This window comes from Sardina pilchardus, chromosome 16 (genome assembly GCF_963854185.1).
Source record: "Sardina pilchardus chromosome 16, fSarPil1.1, whole genome shotgun sequence".
Lineage (NCBI taxonomy): Eukaryota > Metazoa > Chordata > Actinopteri > Clupeiformes > Clupeidae > Sardina > Sardina pilchardus.
In genome coordinates, this window is record NC_085009.1 from 2,671,776 (window position 1) to 2,691,410 (window position 19,635).

The following is a 19,635-nucleotide window of genomic DNA, read 5'->3' on the forward strand; positions in this document are numbered from 1 at the left end:
AAATAATAATAATAATAATAATAATAATAATAATAAAAACAAGTCTCACTTGTGTATAATTATGTTGTAGAATATGTATGACAGTATATTGCATTGGTCAATATGTTGGCTGACAGGGTGAAAAAAACATATTTCAGCTATTTTTTTTTTAAAAAATGTGTACTTGCAAACAATTGGTTTTTTTGTTTGTTTTTGTTTTTTTGCTAGATAGCTGATATTTCTCTTTTACCCAATCACACAATTTCAACTGTGTTGAAATTCTTGACATACATTTTTTTTAGAGTGAATGACAATAGAGTAAATTACAAAATAAAGGACTACACATCATCATGTGATTAAAATAAATAGATTTTCTATAATCTACTGTGGAGTTGGCCATCAATCAGTTCTACAGCTCGCGTTGTTGTGACCAACAGTAAGAGCTACCAGGCAGCTACAGTGCTACATTCAGGGCTGGGGTCATGAAAATGGGGGCTCATAAACCAGAGTGTACAGAGTCTACAGACTGTAGCACTGTAGATGCCTAGAAGCTCTAACTGATAGCTGCAGCACCTCGAGCTAGGTAGAACTGTATTTTCTGTATTGACAGTACTATGTGACCTTAAGAAACGGAACACTGTATGAAGATCTCCAGATTTTTCCTTTCAATTACCATTACTTCCTTAAGTCAGCTTTATTCCCTCACATACCTTCTGATAATAAAATGGTTATCAGGCACAGACAAAGGTCAATCTGCACCCTGCGGCTCAACATTGAGGAAGATAGCGTGACTTACTGTACAATCTTCAAGTACAAACATACAGTACTTACATTATTTGAATTGGGTCATCTTGACAGTCTTTCTGTATAGCAAAAAATGTAATTCAACCACGTGTTAAAAAATGTAATTCAACCACGTGTTTAAAAATGTAATTCAACCACGTGCACTGTATTCCCCAACAGTGCTATAAACTCAAAAAAATTGCTGAGCTGTACTCAAAGCTGCCATATTGTTCTGGAACCACAAAAGTTTTAAGTTCACTCAACTGGTTTCCCAGTTATTGATTATTTAGAGTAGAGTAGCTCTTAGTATATGAGTAGAACTGACCTCCTAACTCGTTTCTTTCAAGAGTGGATTGAAATTACGTCTGACGTAGTAATGACGTGCTAGTTCATTGGCTAGGTTCATTTCAACACGGCTTGCAGCCACTTGCAACTAACCTACACAAACCAACACAAACCCACAAAAACAAATAAGCATTTTAAAAATTGGAAATGATGGATGAACTAGTATATGGTTGATTTTGGCGGATGTAAATGAATACACTTTGACATCAGACGACTAGTTTGCAAGGACTGCTGGCACCCGGATGTAGACAACAACAACATCAAGATCCATCAGCAGCACCCTTCAAAGGTGCAACGGTAAGAACGCACTTTCATTATTTAATTTATTTGTTTACCGTCTTCCAGCGGGCTGACCTCAGCTAAAGCGTAGGCTATGTGAAAGAGACCTTTTGTGGGCTAGCTGCATGTTTTAGCGAGTTAACTAAAGTTTGTTGTCTCAGTCGTCGTCAGCTAGGTTAGCCAGCCGAGTGAGTGCCTAGCCTACTACTTACAACAACTAGGCTATACCTAGGCTACAACAACTTTGACAAGATTTGGGAAAGATTTTTGAACAATTGTAGTCTTCTAACTAATGCCTGCCATTCAAGCTTTACCCAAAAGACTACAATCTTTGACAAGTCTTTCCCAAATCTTGTCAAAGTTGTTTGGTTTAGCACTAGCCCACCAGTCTATCAACTGTTTCTGCAGCAATGTTTCATACATGACGCTTGGTAATCAAACACATTACACACAGTCCACGCGCTTTTAAACAATTTATTGGTGGACTAGCTGCCATGGGCTACATGGTTCGCATTAGTTGCTATACTGGGCCTCATTGAAGTGGCCACTCCACTCGCGCTTTCTATGGGTGGCTCTCAAACTCTCCTCGATCCTCGATGCTCGGTCCTCTAGGCTCGTTCCCACTGATCTAACACTGGATAGACTACCCCATAGTTGACGCCCCATCATTCCTTATCTAGATCGGTGAGGACGAGGACCGAGGAAGGAAGGGAGGATGTAAATACCAAATGAGAGGCACCCCGTGATTCACGCATGGACAGTAAAATATAACAGTTTAAGTTCGCTGTAGGCCTATAATAAAAAATGCATTGGGTGATGACGTTGTAGTAGGCCTAAATTCAGAGAAGTTATATCGCACTAAAATGAAATTATCTAGGCTACGCAGAGAGGGCGTTCTCGAGAGCGATTACAATTAAGTTTCAAGCCTTTCATTATCCTCGTGTCCCCTGTTAATGCCATTATTGTACATTAGACCATGTCATCTCCACCACACTTTCTGCCATATCTGTCATTTCCATCACTACACATTTTAAGTTAATCATATGAAAATAATACAACATGCATTTTTGGAAAATTAAAACATATCTGTGTAATATTTAGCCTATTCAAATAATACATTTGGAACCATATGTTAAAAAAACCCCCAAAAAAACATGTTTTGTTCTGTGATGGAAATAACAGGCTTTTGGAATAAATTGGAAAATACATTATTTAGGTAAAATCATCACTGCCACTATTAGGGTAGATAATTAAACCATGCAAAAGTATTTTTATTGAAAATGTTACATTTTCTTAAAATGTCCAGGTCAAAGAGTAGCCTACCATGGCCTAGTTGAAGAGTAACCCTGCAGCGGTAACATCTGTCTTAACGTCAATTCCACAGTTTTGTTAACACAGATAGGAAGTCAAATTGTAGGCCTAGCTCTGAACTTACTGACAATAGCCTAAGCATGGTCAATGTCAACGTCTGACTCTGATAGGCATGCCTATAGAGGGATATGAAGAGATTGTCTGACTGGCTTTCGTGCTGAAGTGAAATAATAGTCATCATAATAATTTAATTTCTCCTGCAGGACCAGATGGCGCTGTGACATTCATTTTCAGTTCTGTGCAAGGAACCACCATCATGCCATGGTAAGTGATAATTTACTGGTCTTCAATTTACTAGTGTCACAATGTAGCCACTGTGTAGCCTGTATTATTATAGTAATATTTTGTAAGCATTTATCCACCAATGAGAATAGCCTAGTCTAACCGTATCCCTTTGCATCTCTCCATAGGGATACACAAAGGCTAGAGTTGAGTGATATTTTTGTATCAAGGAAGGGATAACACCTTAGACTTTAGATTTTATATATCAAAATGGGTTGGCTATGTGGTTATGTGACGCCTTTTCCAAGAAGCTCAGTTACAGTATTTTGCCATTATTGATTAAATCGCAGTCAGTTTTCAAGGGTCAGCCCATGACCATGCATACACCACTCATGCATTTAAAGGGCTGAGAACCAAAGGGGCATAAGTGACATTTCACCAACTTAATAGGAGAGCCCAAACAAATCTAACTGCTTCTATATGTTCACAGTTAAAGACCTTTGGTTTTTGTTTAATAACTTTATATTTACAAATATTTTACTTCTATAATTTTGTCAGCTAGAAAGAGCTCTCAGCTTTCAGGTGATATATATAACTCAATTTTGACCAAAATGTCACCTACGCCCCTTTGGTTCTCAGCCCTCGATTTGGACCTTCCAGTCTAACAATGCACTGAAAATTCATCTCTCACGATTTCATAGAAAAACTGAGCAGGAGATTGTGTCTTGTGTTTACATGTCGCTTGTACTATAGTATTATTTAATATATGCACAGGATTACTATTCTGCTGATTTGTCTTCCCATTACCTCACAATCCCTCTCTCTGTCTTGATAGGACGATGCTGATGTCAACAGCAGACGAACAATTATTCTGCAGGCCCTTCTAATCTTCCTGCAGGACGACCTGGAATGTAAGTTTTTGATTCACTCTTTCCTTTTTTCTTAATTTATCTTCTCTGTATATCTCTATTTCTATTTAACCCTCTCTGATACTACATTGCAACCAAAAGACAACAACCAAAACCATCTTCCTAGCCACCAGAATAGCAATTAAATCATACTACATTTAATTTGGGACTTTTCATTCACTGGTATTTCATATTATATGAAATACACATATACAGTATGTATAGTGTTTGTAATGTATGTAGTGTTTTTCACTGACTACTCTACTCATTAACTAATTACTGTCATGTTCTTCAGGTAGAAGAAATTGACCTGCCTGACCTCTCGGATGCAGCTGTACCTATTCTCACTGTCTCAAGTGATACGGACTCCCTTGTGAAGTTTGGTCATGCTATCCATTCTATAGTTCTTCAGGGAGCTATTGTTGAGTGTGATATAACAGAGTTGACAGATGTGTTAATTTTACTGTTTGCCTTAATTTATGCACTTCATGTCGATTATCCAAAGCAATTGTCTTACGCATTTAATTTCATTCAAAAATTATAATAGGTTTGGATGACCTGAAGTCGTTACCTCCTAGACTACTTAGCCTTAAAAATGAATTGCTGATGATGGATGAGTATGCAGTCTGTTTTCCAAATCTCATTGTTGGTAGTGCCAGCATTTTAATACTCAAGCAAGCAATGAAGTGAAGTTTTTTTTTTGTTTTTTTTTATTATTTATGTTGGCCTTATTATTTTTGTTATTTGAGTATTTGTACCTTTGTTGACGAAATGGTTGTTATTTCTTTGATTTTTTTGTATTAACCCCATTGCTGGGGAGGTTGTTCTGTTAGAATTCAAATGGAATTCTTAAATAAATGGAATGTGCAGTGAAATGGTCTTTTCAATATTTTCAGTTGGATCATACAAACAAAATATGTTTGTGTTTGAGGAAAAAAGTAAATATAAACAGTCAATAAAATGTGTTTCAATAGAGTTAAGTCAACTTAAAAATATAAGAGGCTGAATTTATAATGTTTAGGTCTGAGAAATTGAATGAGTCGTGTTGATAACATTAATATATTATTAGGAGCGTTAACTTAAAAAAATCAATTCCATCCTTAGTGTCAAATTTGCTAGATTTAACAATGATTTAAAAATGATCAGGTTCATTGAACTTATCCAAGATTTAAGTAGTGATTACTTAAAATTTTTGATTGTCAAATTATTATGTTTCAGTTCATCAATGTCCTCAAAAAAAATGAGTGTGAATACAGCTTAGAGTTTTGAGTAGTAATTACTTAAAATGTTCGTTTGTTGAAGTTATTTGTTTTAATGTTGTTCATTTTCTCAAAGATTTGGAGTCTAAAGAGCTTGTCTGGCTAATGTAGTAATTACTTAAAACATATATTTCTCACATTATTCTTTTTAATTGGATCCTTGTCCTTAAAGATTTTGAGCTTTAGAAAAGTCTAATTTTAAGTAGAAATTACTTAAAGAATATGTTAACGTAGCTAAATAATTTGAGGTAATCAGTTTCATCAAATATTTTGAGTTCATTGAACCTGTTGGGGCTTACAGTGTGTTTAAAAATGTATCTGTATTGTTTTTAGTATGAAGAGACTCACCTAGCACTAGAAAAATATCTTTTTGACTTAAAATAAGAGACTTATTTGAAAGACTAGTCAGAAAAACAGGTCTGTTTGGAGTGCTGCAAGGTGTAAATCCTTTTTGGTGCTCTTCGGTGCAGGGATTCCAGATATAGAAAAACAAGAGAGAACCAAGGCACTTAAAAAGGATGCATATAAAAACAACTCTCATATGAAAGAGTTTTACATTTGCTCAACGTTTTCATGATTGATTGGATGTTTTAAAATGACTTGATATGGATTGATATCAGATTAATAACACTTGGTTATATTTTTGATAAGAAGTCATTGCAGTGTACTCCACTATAGTCATTTCAATATGTGTGAATAGGAGACATGACAGTTGCATTGAAAGTTGTGGGACAATTGTGGTTGTCACTGAGGTGTTGCACTTTGCTTCTGATAATAGTTTTACGCCTCTGATCTGCTATTTACCACATGTCATCTTATAATCAGCAGTCACGACATAGGTCGATGCACTTTGTATCATTTCCGAGCTCTCCACCACTTCTTTCCTGGTACTTCCAGACATCAGTCATCAATAGAATTGAGATTGGATAACACTAAAAAGCATTCATATTGTCAGTGTCACCAGTGACAGCTATTTTGGAGCAAAGGTAAATACATTTGGGAAAAACTACCCTGGTAGTTTAGTCCAAAATGTAAACTGTCTTGAATGTCTTGAATGTACACAAAGCACAAGATTTAAACACATACTGTACATTTCTTACATTACAATACTTTTTACTTTACCTTACATACCGTACCATGCATACAATTATAATACCCCCGCCCCCAATATTGCCCATCCAGTGTCAGCAGCTCAAAGGCTTGCTGTTGCTTCACTTTTTTTGACTTCTACAGTCCTGCCAAAATAACGTTTATGTAATACAGTATGTACTTGTATAAGTAAGTAATGATAATAACAATACTATTACAATAATACTATCCATAATGTGTCAATTATTCATTTACCTTGTTTCAAGGAACACCAATGTACAAAATATGTGTGCAGGACATTGGAAACATATTATTGTGCAAATGTTATTACTCTGTTGTACCCTTCAAATGAGGAAAAGTCCTGAAAAAAAGTTAACCATATATTTTATGATGTTAAACATTGTTTGGGGTCAAATTGACCCCAAGGGAGGGTTAACATGCCAAGAATATTGTGTGTTTTTGCTGTGATAACAGCATTTCAGACTCTTGACATTCACTCAAACACCTAGTTAGACACTGAAAATGTTTTCCAACAATTCTGAAGGAGTTCCTCTACATGTCGAGCATTTAGAACGTTATCTAGAACACCCATATTGTTCAAGACATCAACATTCCCTGCCAAAGTGTTCTCCTCTCTCTCTCTCTCCTTTCTGAGGCTGCCTTCTAAAACGAATGTGTTGCACACTCATCATTTGCATTTATGACTGCTTTGCACATTATTGGCATATTCCTAACCAGCTTCATGATATTGTCACCTAGAATGCCTCTCGATTAACATTAGCGAACAAAAAGCAGTTAACAAGTGCACAACATGTATAGGAACTCCCTGTTGGACAGCATACCACTTTTCAGCATACCACTTATGTGTGATACAGTATGTGATATCACTACTACTTCCTTGCTGTAAATACAATGCAGTGTGCTACACCCCTGAAAATATTACATGCCACTTTCCGGCAGCATAATAAAATACTATGGTAGCAAGGGTCAGTTCTATGATAAGTGACTGTTCGATGATCGAGACATTTTTTTCTTTTAAGGAAGTTCCCCAAAACACAAGGTATTCATTCCACATATTTCAGACAATTATATGTTGTGGTCTTTGAATGTGGAGTTGCTTGTCTTCAATATCTAATTATTGTTGTATTCTAAGAAAGTGATTGAAATGCCTGATATCAGGAACATTTGGTTGAAAATAGAATTTACAATGCAGGACAATCTTCATGGTCTATTCCAAGTGTGACCTCCATGAACAGTGAGTTTTAAAGATGGAACACAATCATTTTACAAAGGAACATACACAAAGTTCAAGGTATTTACATGGTTTATATTTAAACAGTTGAATTGTCTTTCTGTTTGCTGAATCTTAATGAGAGGTTGCTGTATATTTTCAAATGATCTTGATGGATTAGATAGGATAAGATCAGTTTGAAATGTTTTAGATGAGATTTATCCTAAATGAGGGAAGAGATTGTTTAAAACATTTAGTTCATGCTATGCATACTTTTTATTTGTTGTCAGAAACATATTCAAATCTGTCTTTTTTCTATTATTGCTTTTCCCCCCTGAAATTTACTTGGACCATGCTGTGATTATTTCACACATTGATACATTGTGATTGATCAATTTATTTCATGGATTTTCAGCAACAATGCTGCTGGCTGCATGGCCCAAGACAAATCATCTGAGTCTCATCAAACCAGTCCTGCCCCAGTCCATCCAAAGAGGCAGGCACCAAGGAGACCGGATCAACCCCCCAAATACACAGGACACGCTGATGTAGATGGCAAAGCTTCTCACAAGTTGAAACAGGTAAAGAAACCCACTTGCTGCTTGGGCTCTTACCAGCCATCCATTTCTGCAGTCTAATGCATCTGGCTTGAAAATGTGCACTTCACCATCCATATTATTAGCACTCTTTCTTGCCACTATGGCATAAATATAAGCATCTTAAGTGACAGTAAAACAGCCTGGTGCAATCATCCTGATTGAATTCATTTTGTGATTGCCGACCTACATGTAGGGGAAGAAGCACTCATACCCAGATGCACTTTCAATTGGTCACGCCTATTCTCTCAATTTTGTAAAAACAGAGGTGGTTCACTAGCCTGGCTATGACCAGACCAAGCTCAATCTTATAAGACTGAGCATTTGTCTGGGAAGTCTACTCTGTACATAATAGAATAATATACATGATATATATAATAAAAAATGTGCTTCCCTACAACGTAATCTCTGATTATCATCATGATCTGAGCATGCTTAGGCTGTTTTGTTTGCAACAGAAACGCTGTGCCTACAAATTCATATTATTCCCATGCAGTTTGACCTTTCATTCACACGGAAACAGAGGTTTTTTCACTGATTATCACACGAAATTTCTGAAAACTTAGGGCAAAGTGGATATGTGGGAAAACGTAGGTTACGAATGTAACTATGGATCTGTGAGACCGAGGGATGACCGTCACTACGGTCTAAAAAGGAATGATCACCTTCGTTCTGCCTATCACCGAGACCATATGTCAAAATAGTCATGTCCATGACCTCCGGAAGCAGAACGACTTGCGTTAATAAATAGCAGAGATTGCTCCCGGGTCAGTCTCCTATCCCTGAACGCCTCAGAATGGTCCGAGCGACAAGGATAGTGACGGTCATCCCTCGGTCTCACAGATCCATAGTTACATTCGTAACCTACGATCTGTTTCGACCTCACTCTGACCGTCACTACGGTCTAAAAAGGGATGACACATACCAAAAGGGTCGCGAGGAACCCAGAATCAATTATTAAAACCTCGCTCGGTCACGGACATGAGGGCGGCATCGCCGACTGGAGGCGGGCGAGTGACATCCACCCTGTAAAAACGGGTAAAAGTGCATGGCGTCGACCATGAGGCCGCTGCACAGATATCGTCTGCTGCTACACCCCTAAGGGCAGCCCAAGACGTAGCCATACTCCTGGTAGAGTGAGCCCTCATACCAGAAGGAACCGGTATTCCCTGCGCCCTGTAAGCATGGGAAATAACCTCCACCAGCCAATGCGCGAGTCTCTGCTTGGAGAGTGGAAGCCCCTGCCTTGCTGCACCGTAACAGATGAAAAGCTGAGAGTGCGCCTTCCGCAAGGACTGCGTACGGGCCAGATAGGCCCTCAAGGCCCTGACTGGGCACAGGGTCAGCAACTTGTCTTGCTCTGCCTGTGAGGTGGAAGAAGGCTGGAATTGAGTCACCTCCAGAACCTGGTTAATGGACTGCGGGTTAAGAACCTTCGCCAGGAAAGCTGGATTCGGCCAAAGTGACACGCTAGCACCTCCTGCCTGGAACCTAAGGCAGTCGTCACTAACGGAGAGAGCACACAGTGGGCAACTGGGAGGTTCAGCAGCTCCTGCTTGATGGGCTCCGGCAGGGAGGTCTGTGCCAGCCAAACCTGCCTGCGGCACAACACCGCGGAACCCATGGCGTCTCCCACATCACGGGTCAGCTGGGCGTGGGATGACAGAGCTGCATCCAGCAGGGCCCTGGCGTCCTGGTCGTCTCGACTCAGCGTCTTGCGAAGCGACGCCAGCGTAATGGCCAGAGCGTTGCCCATCCGGGCCGCTCGTGCTGCTGCATTAAACGTACGAGTGGCCAGACGGTCCGTCTTCGCGCATTCTTTACGGGGGCAGCGTGGATTGGGCGACACCCCAGTGAGGCCCAGAGACGTCAACGCGGCCATTGACGGCTCGACCGGTGGCATGTCCCCGAGTCCAGTCTCCACGGGGTACGTGGCTGTTGCTAACTGGCGGCAGCCTGCATTGAACTGCGGGCGCTGCGTCAACTTACCCCATGATGACCACAGCATTGCCGTGTAGTCAGGTGGCCCCGGCACGGGGGGTGGTGGGGTAGCACAAGGGATGCCCTCCCAGATACCTCCCATGGGAGCCGGAGCAGGTGTGGGCGCCTCAAGGCCCAGGATGTTGGCAGCGCTCAGCACCCGCGCCATCAGGGAGCTGACGGGGACCTCTCCCGCGCCCACGGAGCTGTCACCCAGGCCTGGTTGAGAGGGTGCCCTCCTGGCCAGGGGGCACCCTTTCATCTTCTGTGCCAGAGCCTGGAGAGCAGAGAGGATCTGGAGCGACTCCGCGCTACCACCCTCGGTCGCTGCAGCTGTCGCCAGACGCTCAGCAGGATGCTCAGCCGGACGCTCAGCCGGTCGCTCAGCCGGACGCTTAGCTGGAGTGGGTGCAGCTCCCTGGGACGGCCTGTGGGGGGACCCACGCCGTCGGTCCCGCTTGTGAGTGTGCTTACGGCCATGCCCGCTGAAAGGGAGTGGCTGGACAGGGGAACGTCGCCTCTCCTGTCGGCCCTCATGCACGTGGCCGCATATCAGGGCGGCCCGGCGTTGTCTCTCACCCCTGGAGAGGTCGCAGGCGGCGCTGCAGGGGTGGTCAACGTCCTCTAGGACATGTGCGGCCCCAAGACACATGGGGCACTCCCTGTGCCCATCGCTGGCACTCATGGAGGCGCTGCAGATCCTGCAGCAGTGTGACGCCATCGCAGGCCCAAAAAGCCTAGGCGGTGTCGATGACTGGAGCCCTCCTCAATCAGTCCACCAGGGTATTCCGGTGGCCCGCACCAGCGCACGAATGCACCTAGCAGGCGCACACTAGCCCCACCAGCTGCGAACAGCGGTCTAGGGTGCCACAGAACCAGAGAGGTGGCCCGCACCAGCGCACGAATGCACCTAGCAGGCGCACACTAGCCCCACCAGCTGCGAACAGGGGTATAGGGCATGGCAGGGAGGCGACACAGAGGAGCACTGCAGCGATCAAACAATAAGCACACAGTATTACTAAGCACAAATAAAGCTAAAAAACAGGCTACACAACAACAGAGAACACCCCAGAAATAAGTCCAGGTACACTCAAACAATAAACCACTGCACAAGCAGGCTATAGTAACAGAAAATGTCACAGCAACGTGATTACTTACCGTGCTACAATAAATAATAAACTCCTCACTGCACAAGCAGGCTAGAGTAACAGAAAATATTACAGCAACGTACTTACCGTGCTACAATAAATAATAAACTCCCCACTGCACAAGCAGGCTAGAGTACCACACAATATCACAATAACGTAATCACTTACCGTGTAAGAATAAACAATAAACTTGCGCTAGGCGGCCTGCAGCAAACTGACAGGCCAACACAAAATCCGGCTGCACAACGCAGTAACACACAAAAGACAACAGGCAGACTTACGAAAAAGTTCGGCTGCAACGACAACAAAGCACAGAAGACCGCACGGCGGCCCACACCAGTGCGCGCACGCACCTAGTGGGCTCGCACAAAGCCCACGGCTGCGAACAGGCGTCTAGGCACAGTATTTAAACAACACAAAATAGCCCGGAAACTAGCGCTCAAAACAGCAATCTAAGCTAAACAAAAAGAGCTAGCTTAGTTGACAGAGAAACACACTACTCCAATCCTCGGGGGCAATATATATATGCACCCGTACCACGTAGGTAGCGAATTACGTTAAGTAGTGGAATCTTACCTTTCGGAGTCTCTTCAATACTCACAAACAAGTCTCTGAGGCGAGAAGGAGAAAAGAGACTGACCCGGGAGCATTCTCTGCTATTTATTAACGCAAGTCGTTCTGCTTCTGGAGGTCATGGACATGACTATTTTGACATATGGTCTCGGTGATAGGCAGAACGAAGGTGATCATTCCTTTTTAGACCGTAGTGACGGTCAGAGTGAGGTCGAAACAGATCTCTGGTTTCACTTTCAACAAGGGAAAACAGTGTGTTTGCGTGACATGTTGTTCCTTCGTTTGTTTGACATCTCTGATTGGCCTGTTTGCTCGTTGGGTTTGCGACACCCTTCCCTAGCTGTTCATGTATTTATAGCATCAGTGTGCACAAAATTATTTTTAAAAACAAAGGAGGGGATTTTTTTCCCAAATAGCCTATCCTAAATTCTGAGACATAAAAACAATATAGGCCATGCATTGTGCTAATGAAAGTCATTATTATTAGAGGAGCATCAACATATTTTTTAAGCTACATTTTTGAAAGAAAAGATTAGTCCTGATTACAAAATTGCAAAGCTGCATGCTATAAGGAGCCATGGATGTAGGACTTCAGGTGCAAGCCATGATCATTGTGAACAAATACTCTGCAACTATAGGGGGAGTCCAGTAGCAAACCAAAAACTGCATTGGATTGCTTTAAATCACTGAAAAATTTTAATGTCACAATATTTCCCCAAACGTCGATGAGTCAGCTAGTCCTCCCATGCCACCCCATAAAGTTCATGCCAACATGTTCAAACACGTACAGTCTTTTTCCCAAGGCATTGTAAAAGTATTTATCACCTTTTTGTTATGCGATATGAAAATAAGTGTAAAATTGAAGATGTGCCTTTATTTTAAGTTCTACTTTCATAATGACATTATGTGCCTTGTGCAGGATTATCAGTTAAATCCATTGGAACCATCCATTTCTGAAGGTAATGTGAAATTACATTTCGAAACCTACAAAGAACAAACACCTGTATACCTTATTAACTGCTTAATTAATATCTTAACCAACAATGTTAACTTTTAATATTGATATTTCTAGATTTGCCTTCTCCTCATACACTTGAGTTATCTTTAGTGAAACCAGACTGTGTTTGTGTAACCTGGAAACACAATGAAGAACTGACTGAGGATACAACATTCAGAATCACCTGGACAAGTAAAAGTAATACCCAGGAATACCATGAGGTGCAAGCTCTAAAAGTAACCATTAAAGGGATAATCCGGAGTGAAATGCACTTTAGATCAAATTTTCGGACTATTGGGAGTACATACGTTGAGTTGACACCAAAATCATGTCATTCGGATGTATTTTGAGAAAGTTCGAGCTCACCGTTTTTAGCCAAAACTCGTTAGCCTGGAGGTGACTCGGGCATGTCATTTCGCCGCTACAAAACGCTATATTTATACCTCTTCTACTGTTCCAAACAACACTACACTTACGTGGTAGTGAGTAGAGGGTCCCTAAAGCCAAACCGAAGTATCAGCACGTCTTTATGTGGTCGGATAGAGAGTCCAGAATGAATTTAATCGAGTCAGTACCTTTCCGGAAATGTCGCTGTTGCAGCTAGCAACGTTTTCACAACACTTTACTAACATTTCCGGAAAGGTACGGACTCGATTAAATTCATTCTGGACTCTCTATCCGACCACATAAAGACGTGCTGATACTTCGGTTTGGCTTTAGGGAACCTCTACTCACTACCACGTAAGTGTAGTGTTGTTTGGAACAGTAGAAGAGGTATAAAAATAGCGTTTTGTAGCGGCGAAAGGACACGCCCCGGTCACTTCCAGGCTAACGAGTTTTGGCTAAAAACGGTGAGCGCGAACTTTCTCAAAATACATCCGAATGACATGATTTTGGTGTCAACTCAACGTATGTACTCCCAATAGTCCGAAAAATTGATCTAAAGTGCATTTCACTCCGGATTATCCCTTTAAGGATCTTGCAGCAGCAGAGGAGTATACATTTAAAGTTGACTACCTGAGTGCTGACAGAAGACGGTGCAGTTCATATGTGTCTAAAACTATATTAACAGGTATGGTTAAGTTGATGTTTATGAAAATGCTTAGCCTATTTAAAAGGTGTTTAGTATATTCTTATGCAAACTTTTTTTTAGTGTTCTGTGGGTGTTTTTGACCCATGACACCGTAGATTTATGACACTATAGATATGGTACAGTGTGCAACAATGTTGCAGCATTTCATATATGGTCATGTAAAGGGTTAATAGTCTAAATGAGCTAATTCAAATTAGCTTGCTATATGCACTGCTATTCTGTGGCTGGGGCGGGCACTGCAAAAAAAAAAGTCCGCGGCTCATCACCGACTCAGCCACCAAAAGACATGATTGGCCTTTATCAGTGCACTACTTTTTTCAGTAGTTACATTGCTATAGTTTTTAACCAAAAGACCTTGCTGCTGCTCTTAAAGGGAAACTAGGCAGGATCGGCGATTTCGCTTTCGCTTTTCATTTTCGCTCGTTTTATGCTTGTAGATTTCTCTGCAGAGTTTCCCCTACAGCTTTTAGCATGTGTATTTTACAAAACTCCTCAATCAGTCAGTCTGCCTTTTCATGAGCATGATTGCTAGGCTGGAGACTTTCTGTTACGAAGTACCGGAAGTGCCACTGACCCGATGCACAAAACTTGCATGCATGGTTTTTCCGCTCAGAGGCGCTAGGGGGAAGCGTAACAGCCATCATTCAACCCAAAATAAGTCAAATAAGCATTCCAAATACAGGGGCAAGCGACGATGGCGGGCCCTCGCACCTGTGGTCTGCGACCCATGACATTTTGGAATCTAACAAAGCAACACGTGGCTATTCTACAGGGTGGCGCTATAGAGTCCCTAAGCCACATAGGTCAGAGCTCTGTTTCTGACTAGCGGTAGCAATAACACACATGCCCACCAAATTTGGTTCATTGTCGTGAATGTATGTGTCATCCATAATAGAGGGAAGTGTGACCGCCGTCATTGAACCCGAAATAAGTCAAATAACCATTCCAATGACTTCTAAGCTGAGTAGCTGGCAAATTAAGCAAAACATTCTTGCATAGTTCTGCTTTAATAGGCCACACATGTTTAAAATGAGGTAAATACCACTGAATTACTTTTGATAATATTGTTGTTATTGTTATTTAACTTGTATCAATTTGACAACAAATGTTCCCAGGTGTCCCAGCACCTGAAAAGTTATTGGTGGATTCAGTGACTGTTACATCTGCTAACGTTAGCTGGAGTCTGGCAAACAAAATGAGGCAAAGACCATACCGATTTCTCATCTATTATGGGACTGAAGACGATGATCCAGAAGCCATCTCTACAGAGTCATACACCACAGACATCACAGGCTTGACTCCAGGAACTGAATATTTTCTTAGAATATCCACAGTGCTTCATGGAGAGCAAAGCAAGCCTATTGAAGCTTCTTTCTTCACAGGTGAGAAACAACATTTGCCAGTGGCCGTGGCCCACTTGATGTGCCATTTTGACTCCCCACAGTCCTGCCACTTGTGATTCTAATGCTTTTATACATTTATATTTGAAGAGTTTGGTTCCAAAACGCTATATCCACCATTTTAATGGATTTTCATAAATATTTTTTTTTACATTTTGTTTTGCAAGTAATTACACTGTATTGGTTTATGTTTAGTTGATTTATCTTTACTCAATCAAAACAAAACAACTGCATTTTTATTGATATTACCTGAAACACAATTAAATAACATGACTTTTTTAAGTTTTTAAAAATGGATATATAGCGTTTTGGAATCAAACTCTTCATTTCCTCATTGATTTTATACGGACCACCAAAGGACCATGGTGGGAATTATCTTTATAGGAGGTGGGAATTTATGGGAATTTTGACTTTTTGAACACAAAAGGGTCTCTATAAACTCCCACCTCAAAAAAGATCATTCACACCATGGTCCTACGGGGGCTCTGTAATTTTACTAGCATTTCATTCTATTTAATTAATATTCAAGAGAAGTCAAACGAAACACAATGATGGTCCAACGGCAGATCAGAAGTAGCACATCATGCAAAAGCCGCCAGTGGTCCGATACCTGTGAATTCATTTTTGCTTTTTGGGTTAAGATAGGATAGCCTTAAATAGCCTAGTTTACAGCATATTCATGTTACTTTTTCCACAGATAGTGTTCACAGTAAGATTCAACTGACAGGAGCATTACCAGAAAGCAAGCTATCTGCTCTCTCTAGAGGTAGGTACTCATTAATTAGTCATATAATATGTGACATATGATATAATATGTGTTCTTGAGATTTGGGGAATAACAAACGAAAGCTGGGGAGTTGCCAACAGTTGATGTAGTAAGTAGTAGTAATAGTAGTAATAGTGGCAGTGACTTCATAGCGGTAGCATTGTGGGAAGTCCTCATCAATGGTGTTTCACAAAAAGGGATTTGGATTAGAAGGAAAGGAACTTATTTGCATTATTAAACTGCATATTTCTAAGATTATACAGACAGACTGACAGACTGAAATGCAAGCATGTTTATTGACAAGAATGGCAAAAGTCTAACTTATTTGACTTTGTTCTGCTTTTCTCTATCGCTTGGCTTAGTGTGGACGTTTTACACTGTGGCTCCTGGAAAGGCACAGAATATGGTTCAGCTCATCAGCACGTGGCTGAAAGAAAGGCATATGAAAGAAGAAGAGTCACCTGAGGAATGTGACTTCATCCTGGCTGTCTGTCCAATTGTATCTCGTCTTGCCATAGACGTTGAGACAATTCAGAAAATGATTCCTGGTAACTCCCAGAAATGCGCTGTGTTGTGCTGATGGCCTCTGTTCCTGACACTTTAGTGCTTAATTAGGCTACCTAAAATGTTCAATGTTTGTGACATAACTTCAATAACAACTTAATAACTAAAGTTATCACTGAGTTTATTCTAAATAACTGGTATTTGGTCAAGCACAAAAAATGGGGAAAGGGAGGTATTGTTTATTGTTGTGTTTAGCAATCAGGAGCAAATTGATTACAGAGACAAGTTTTTTTTTTTTTGTCAGGCTCCCACCCTGCCATTCTGGTAGTGGTACACCACACCTTTAGACCAGATTATGTGGTTCCTGACAGCAAAAAGTTTCTCAGAAGAAGTGACATTCTACTGGTGGACCTCCTTTTTGATGAGGACAAGGGATTTCTGCACTGTAGTCGGAACAGCATAGCATTCGACACAATGATGAAATGGATACGGGACAATATATAGGCAAGTTTTCATCTACTGATTTTGTCAGTGCCTGTATATTGTGTAATGTGCATGTGGTAAAGAATAAAAAAAAATACTTTTTTTAATGTACATTTTTATTATATTGTTTCTCACCAGGGATCAACTTGAAAAGGAAGATCAGGTTGATTTTACAGGGATGGTCCAAAGCTGAGAAATAATTCATCTAAAAAAAAGAAAGCTCTCTTTTTTTATAATTTATTTCAAAAAGCTAAACTTTGATGTCATATAGATTCATTACACTAAAGTAAAATATGCCAATCCTCTTTTTGTTTTAATCTTGATTACTATAATATTGGTGATTACTATGTTGTAATATTTTGAGATATTGGATTTTTGATTTCCATGAGCTGTAAACTGTATTGTTGACCTGAGAAGAGCTCTAATTAGCTAATTAAGTCAAAACACTGACAATGGGCCCCAGCCGTGGCACGACTGGCTGGGGCACCTGCACCGCACGCCGGCGACCCGGGTTCGATTCCCGCCCCGTGGTCCTTTCCGGATCCCACCCCTACTCTCTCTCCTGCTCGTTTCCTGTCATACTCTCTACTGTCCTGTCGAATTAAAGGCATAAAAAGCCCAAAAAAATCATCTTTAAAAAAAAAAAACACTGACAATGGTTTCCTGAGCCTTTATTCTCTGGGCTGTATTGCCCAGTGTATTGTCATCTGTGATACTCCTGTATTTATCTACTCTGTGTCACTATGATGGTAGCATTTCAATTATGCTGTTAAACCAACAAATTATTATGACCGCCGCTAGCGTAGCTAGCGAGTAGTTGCTGAAAACTATACTACTTGTTGTGGTTCTTGTATTATAATATTGGGAAGATTTTCCTAACATTCCTTGGTCCTTCGAAGCCGGTGGCCAATACATCCAAGTTTTTGGGACTGTTCGTCGAAAGTTGAAGACTGTGCACAGCCCGCGGTCCGGGACCGTGGAAAAGCCCCGTACGGTGAATTCTGTGCTGGCCAGCCGACGGCGACCAGCCCCTTGACTGGATTGACGGCATCCGAACAACAGAGCAGAACCAAAATAGAGTGAGTATAAAATTGCAACACCATTTCTAAAAGGGAAAGATCGCATTAAGTTGCTGTTCTCTTATACAGCTGTTAAAAGATAAACTTTCCAGGGGGATCGAGTCCCGCCTGAGGTCAAAAGGGGTCCAGGACCGCCTTAGTTTATCTAAAAAAGGGGGCATAGGGCCCGCCTTAAATCAAATAGGGGTTAGAATCCACCTATGTTGATAAAAGACAGAAAACTATAAAAAAAAAAAAAAAAAAAAAACTGGGAAGTGTGTGTGAAGGGATTTTCTGTGAGTTAAAACGAACAACAGAGCCTAGAAGCTTGCTTCCCAGGATTGTTGTTTGCTCTAAGAGGACGACACAGAACAACCTCTTATTTGTGCAAAATGGGGAATACTCAAGATAAAGAACAACTTTTGAAAGGCGATGCTAAATTCATAGCTATTCATCATCATCCATCCAGGAACTGAAAATTGGCTAAAACGATGGAAAGATAAATTCGCATTTGAAGGCAAATTAACAGTTCCTGGCTGTTAGAAATTGCTGCGTGACATACTACAGCACCACTCTAAAAAGAAAAGCGCATTAAAAACGCACCATCTACACGAGATTGATGCGGCTAAATTGTGATTGGAAGAGGCAAAGAAGCGCGAAAATAAGATAAAAGAACGGAAAAATTGTACTGTAGCATATGTTAAAGAAGAAGACAATATGCCATGCATCGCACCTCATCCCTATAACCCACAACTACGACAGGCTGCAGCACCAACGGCACCCCCGCCTTCCTCCGCTCTGGAGGAGGCACTGTAGCCTCTCTTCCCCCACTCAGGAAAGTCACACACGTGAAAATCTGCACCCGTCTCTCCAAGCAGTGTCACCAAAATCCTACTCTGAAGCATTAAAAACACCTCCCCCACCTGCAGTGCTGCCAAAACACAGCATGCGGTCAAAAGAAAGTGGAGGTCTGGAGTGGTCGAAAGACATGAGTGGAGGTGTGGGTACAGATAAAACCGTCCGTCGCAAACTAAAACCAAAATTATCATCGAGACGTGCAGGAATGTACCTGTATGGCGATGATGATGAGGATTATGATGAAACTCCGAATTGGCCCCCACCGCCACCTCCGGTGGAGGCATTTCCAATGGTGGAACTGCCCAATCCAACATTTAGGCCAGAAGCGGCTGCGGGTGACAATGTTTTGGAGAGGGGAGAATTCCTCTCTGTGCACTCTCTCCTCTTGGCGCCAGAGTAGTTGCTGAAAACTATACTACTTGTTGTGGTTCTTGTATTATAATATTGGGAAGATTTTCCTAACACTGGTGATATTTGCATACAATCAGTGAATATTCAACAAGGCCCTGCCTACTTCTTAAGAGTGTTCTGCTTTGCCTCCACCCATATTTTATAGTCATATTTTCACAAAGTGGTTACAAGTGAAAGAAAATAATGGATATCGCTGAAAAATCACCATTTTATGTCTAATGCATGTCCATCTAATCATTATCCACACAACACATGCTGTATGAATGGAAACAATGAAATGAAACAACACACTATAGCTGGGA

At 41.1% G+C, this 19,635-nt stretch overlaps 1 protein-coding gene across 1 annotated transcript; it reads left to right on the forward strand.

Moving 5' to 3' along the window:
• Positions 1-14,984: 14,984 nt before the first annotated feature.
• Positions 14,985-19,322, forward strand: LOC134060475 (uncharacterized). The gene is made up of 5 exons (XM_062517203.1): positions 14,985-15,235; positions 15,951-16,019; positions 16,382-16,567; positions 16,828-16,968; positions 18,994-19,322. Exons 1-5 carry the CDS (start codon positions 15,049-15,051, stop codon positions 19,320-19,322), a joined length of 912 nt encoding a protein of 303 aa, XP_062373187.1. The 5' UTR covers positions 14,985-15,048.
• The last annotated feature ends 313 nt before the right edge of the window (positions 19,323-19,635 follow it).

Bases quoted from the DNA above. Each gene is read 5' to 3' on its own strand.
- LOC134060475 (XM_062517203.1), top strand. From the start codon at position 15,049: ATGAGGCAAAGACCATACCGATTTCTCATCTATTATGGGACTGAAGAC. The intron at 16,020-16,381 runs GTAGGTACTCAT...CGCTTGGCTTAG, and splicing joins GCTATCTGCTCTCTCTAGAG to TGTGGACGTTTTACACTGTG. The intron at 16,568-16,827 runs GTAACTCCCAGA...TTTTTTTGTCAG, and splicing joins AATTCAGAAAATGATTCCTG to GCTCCCACCCTGCCATTCTG.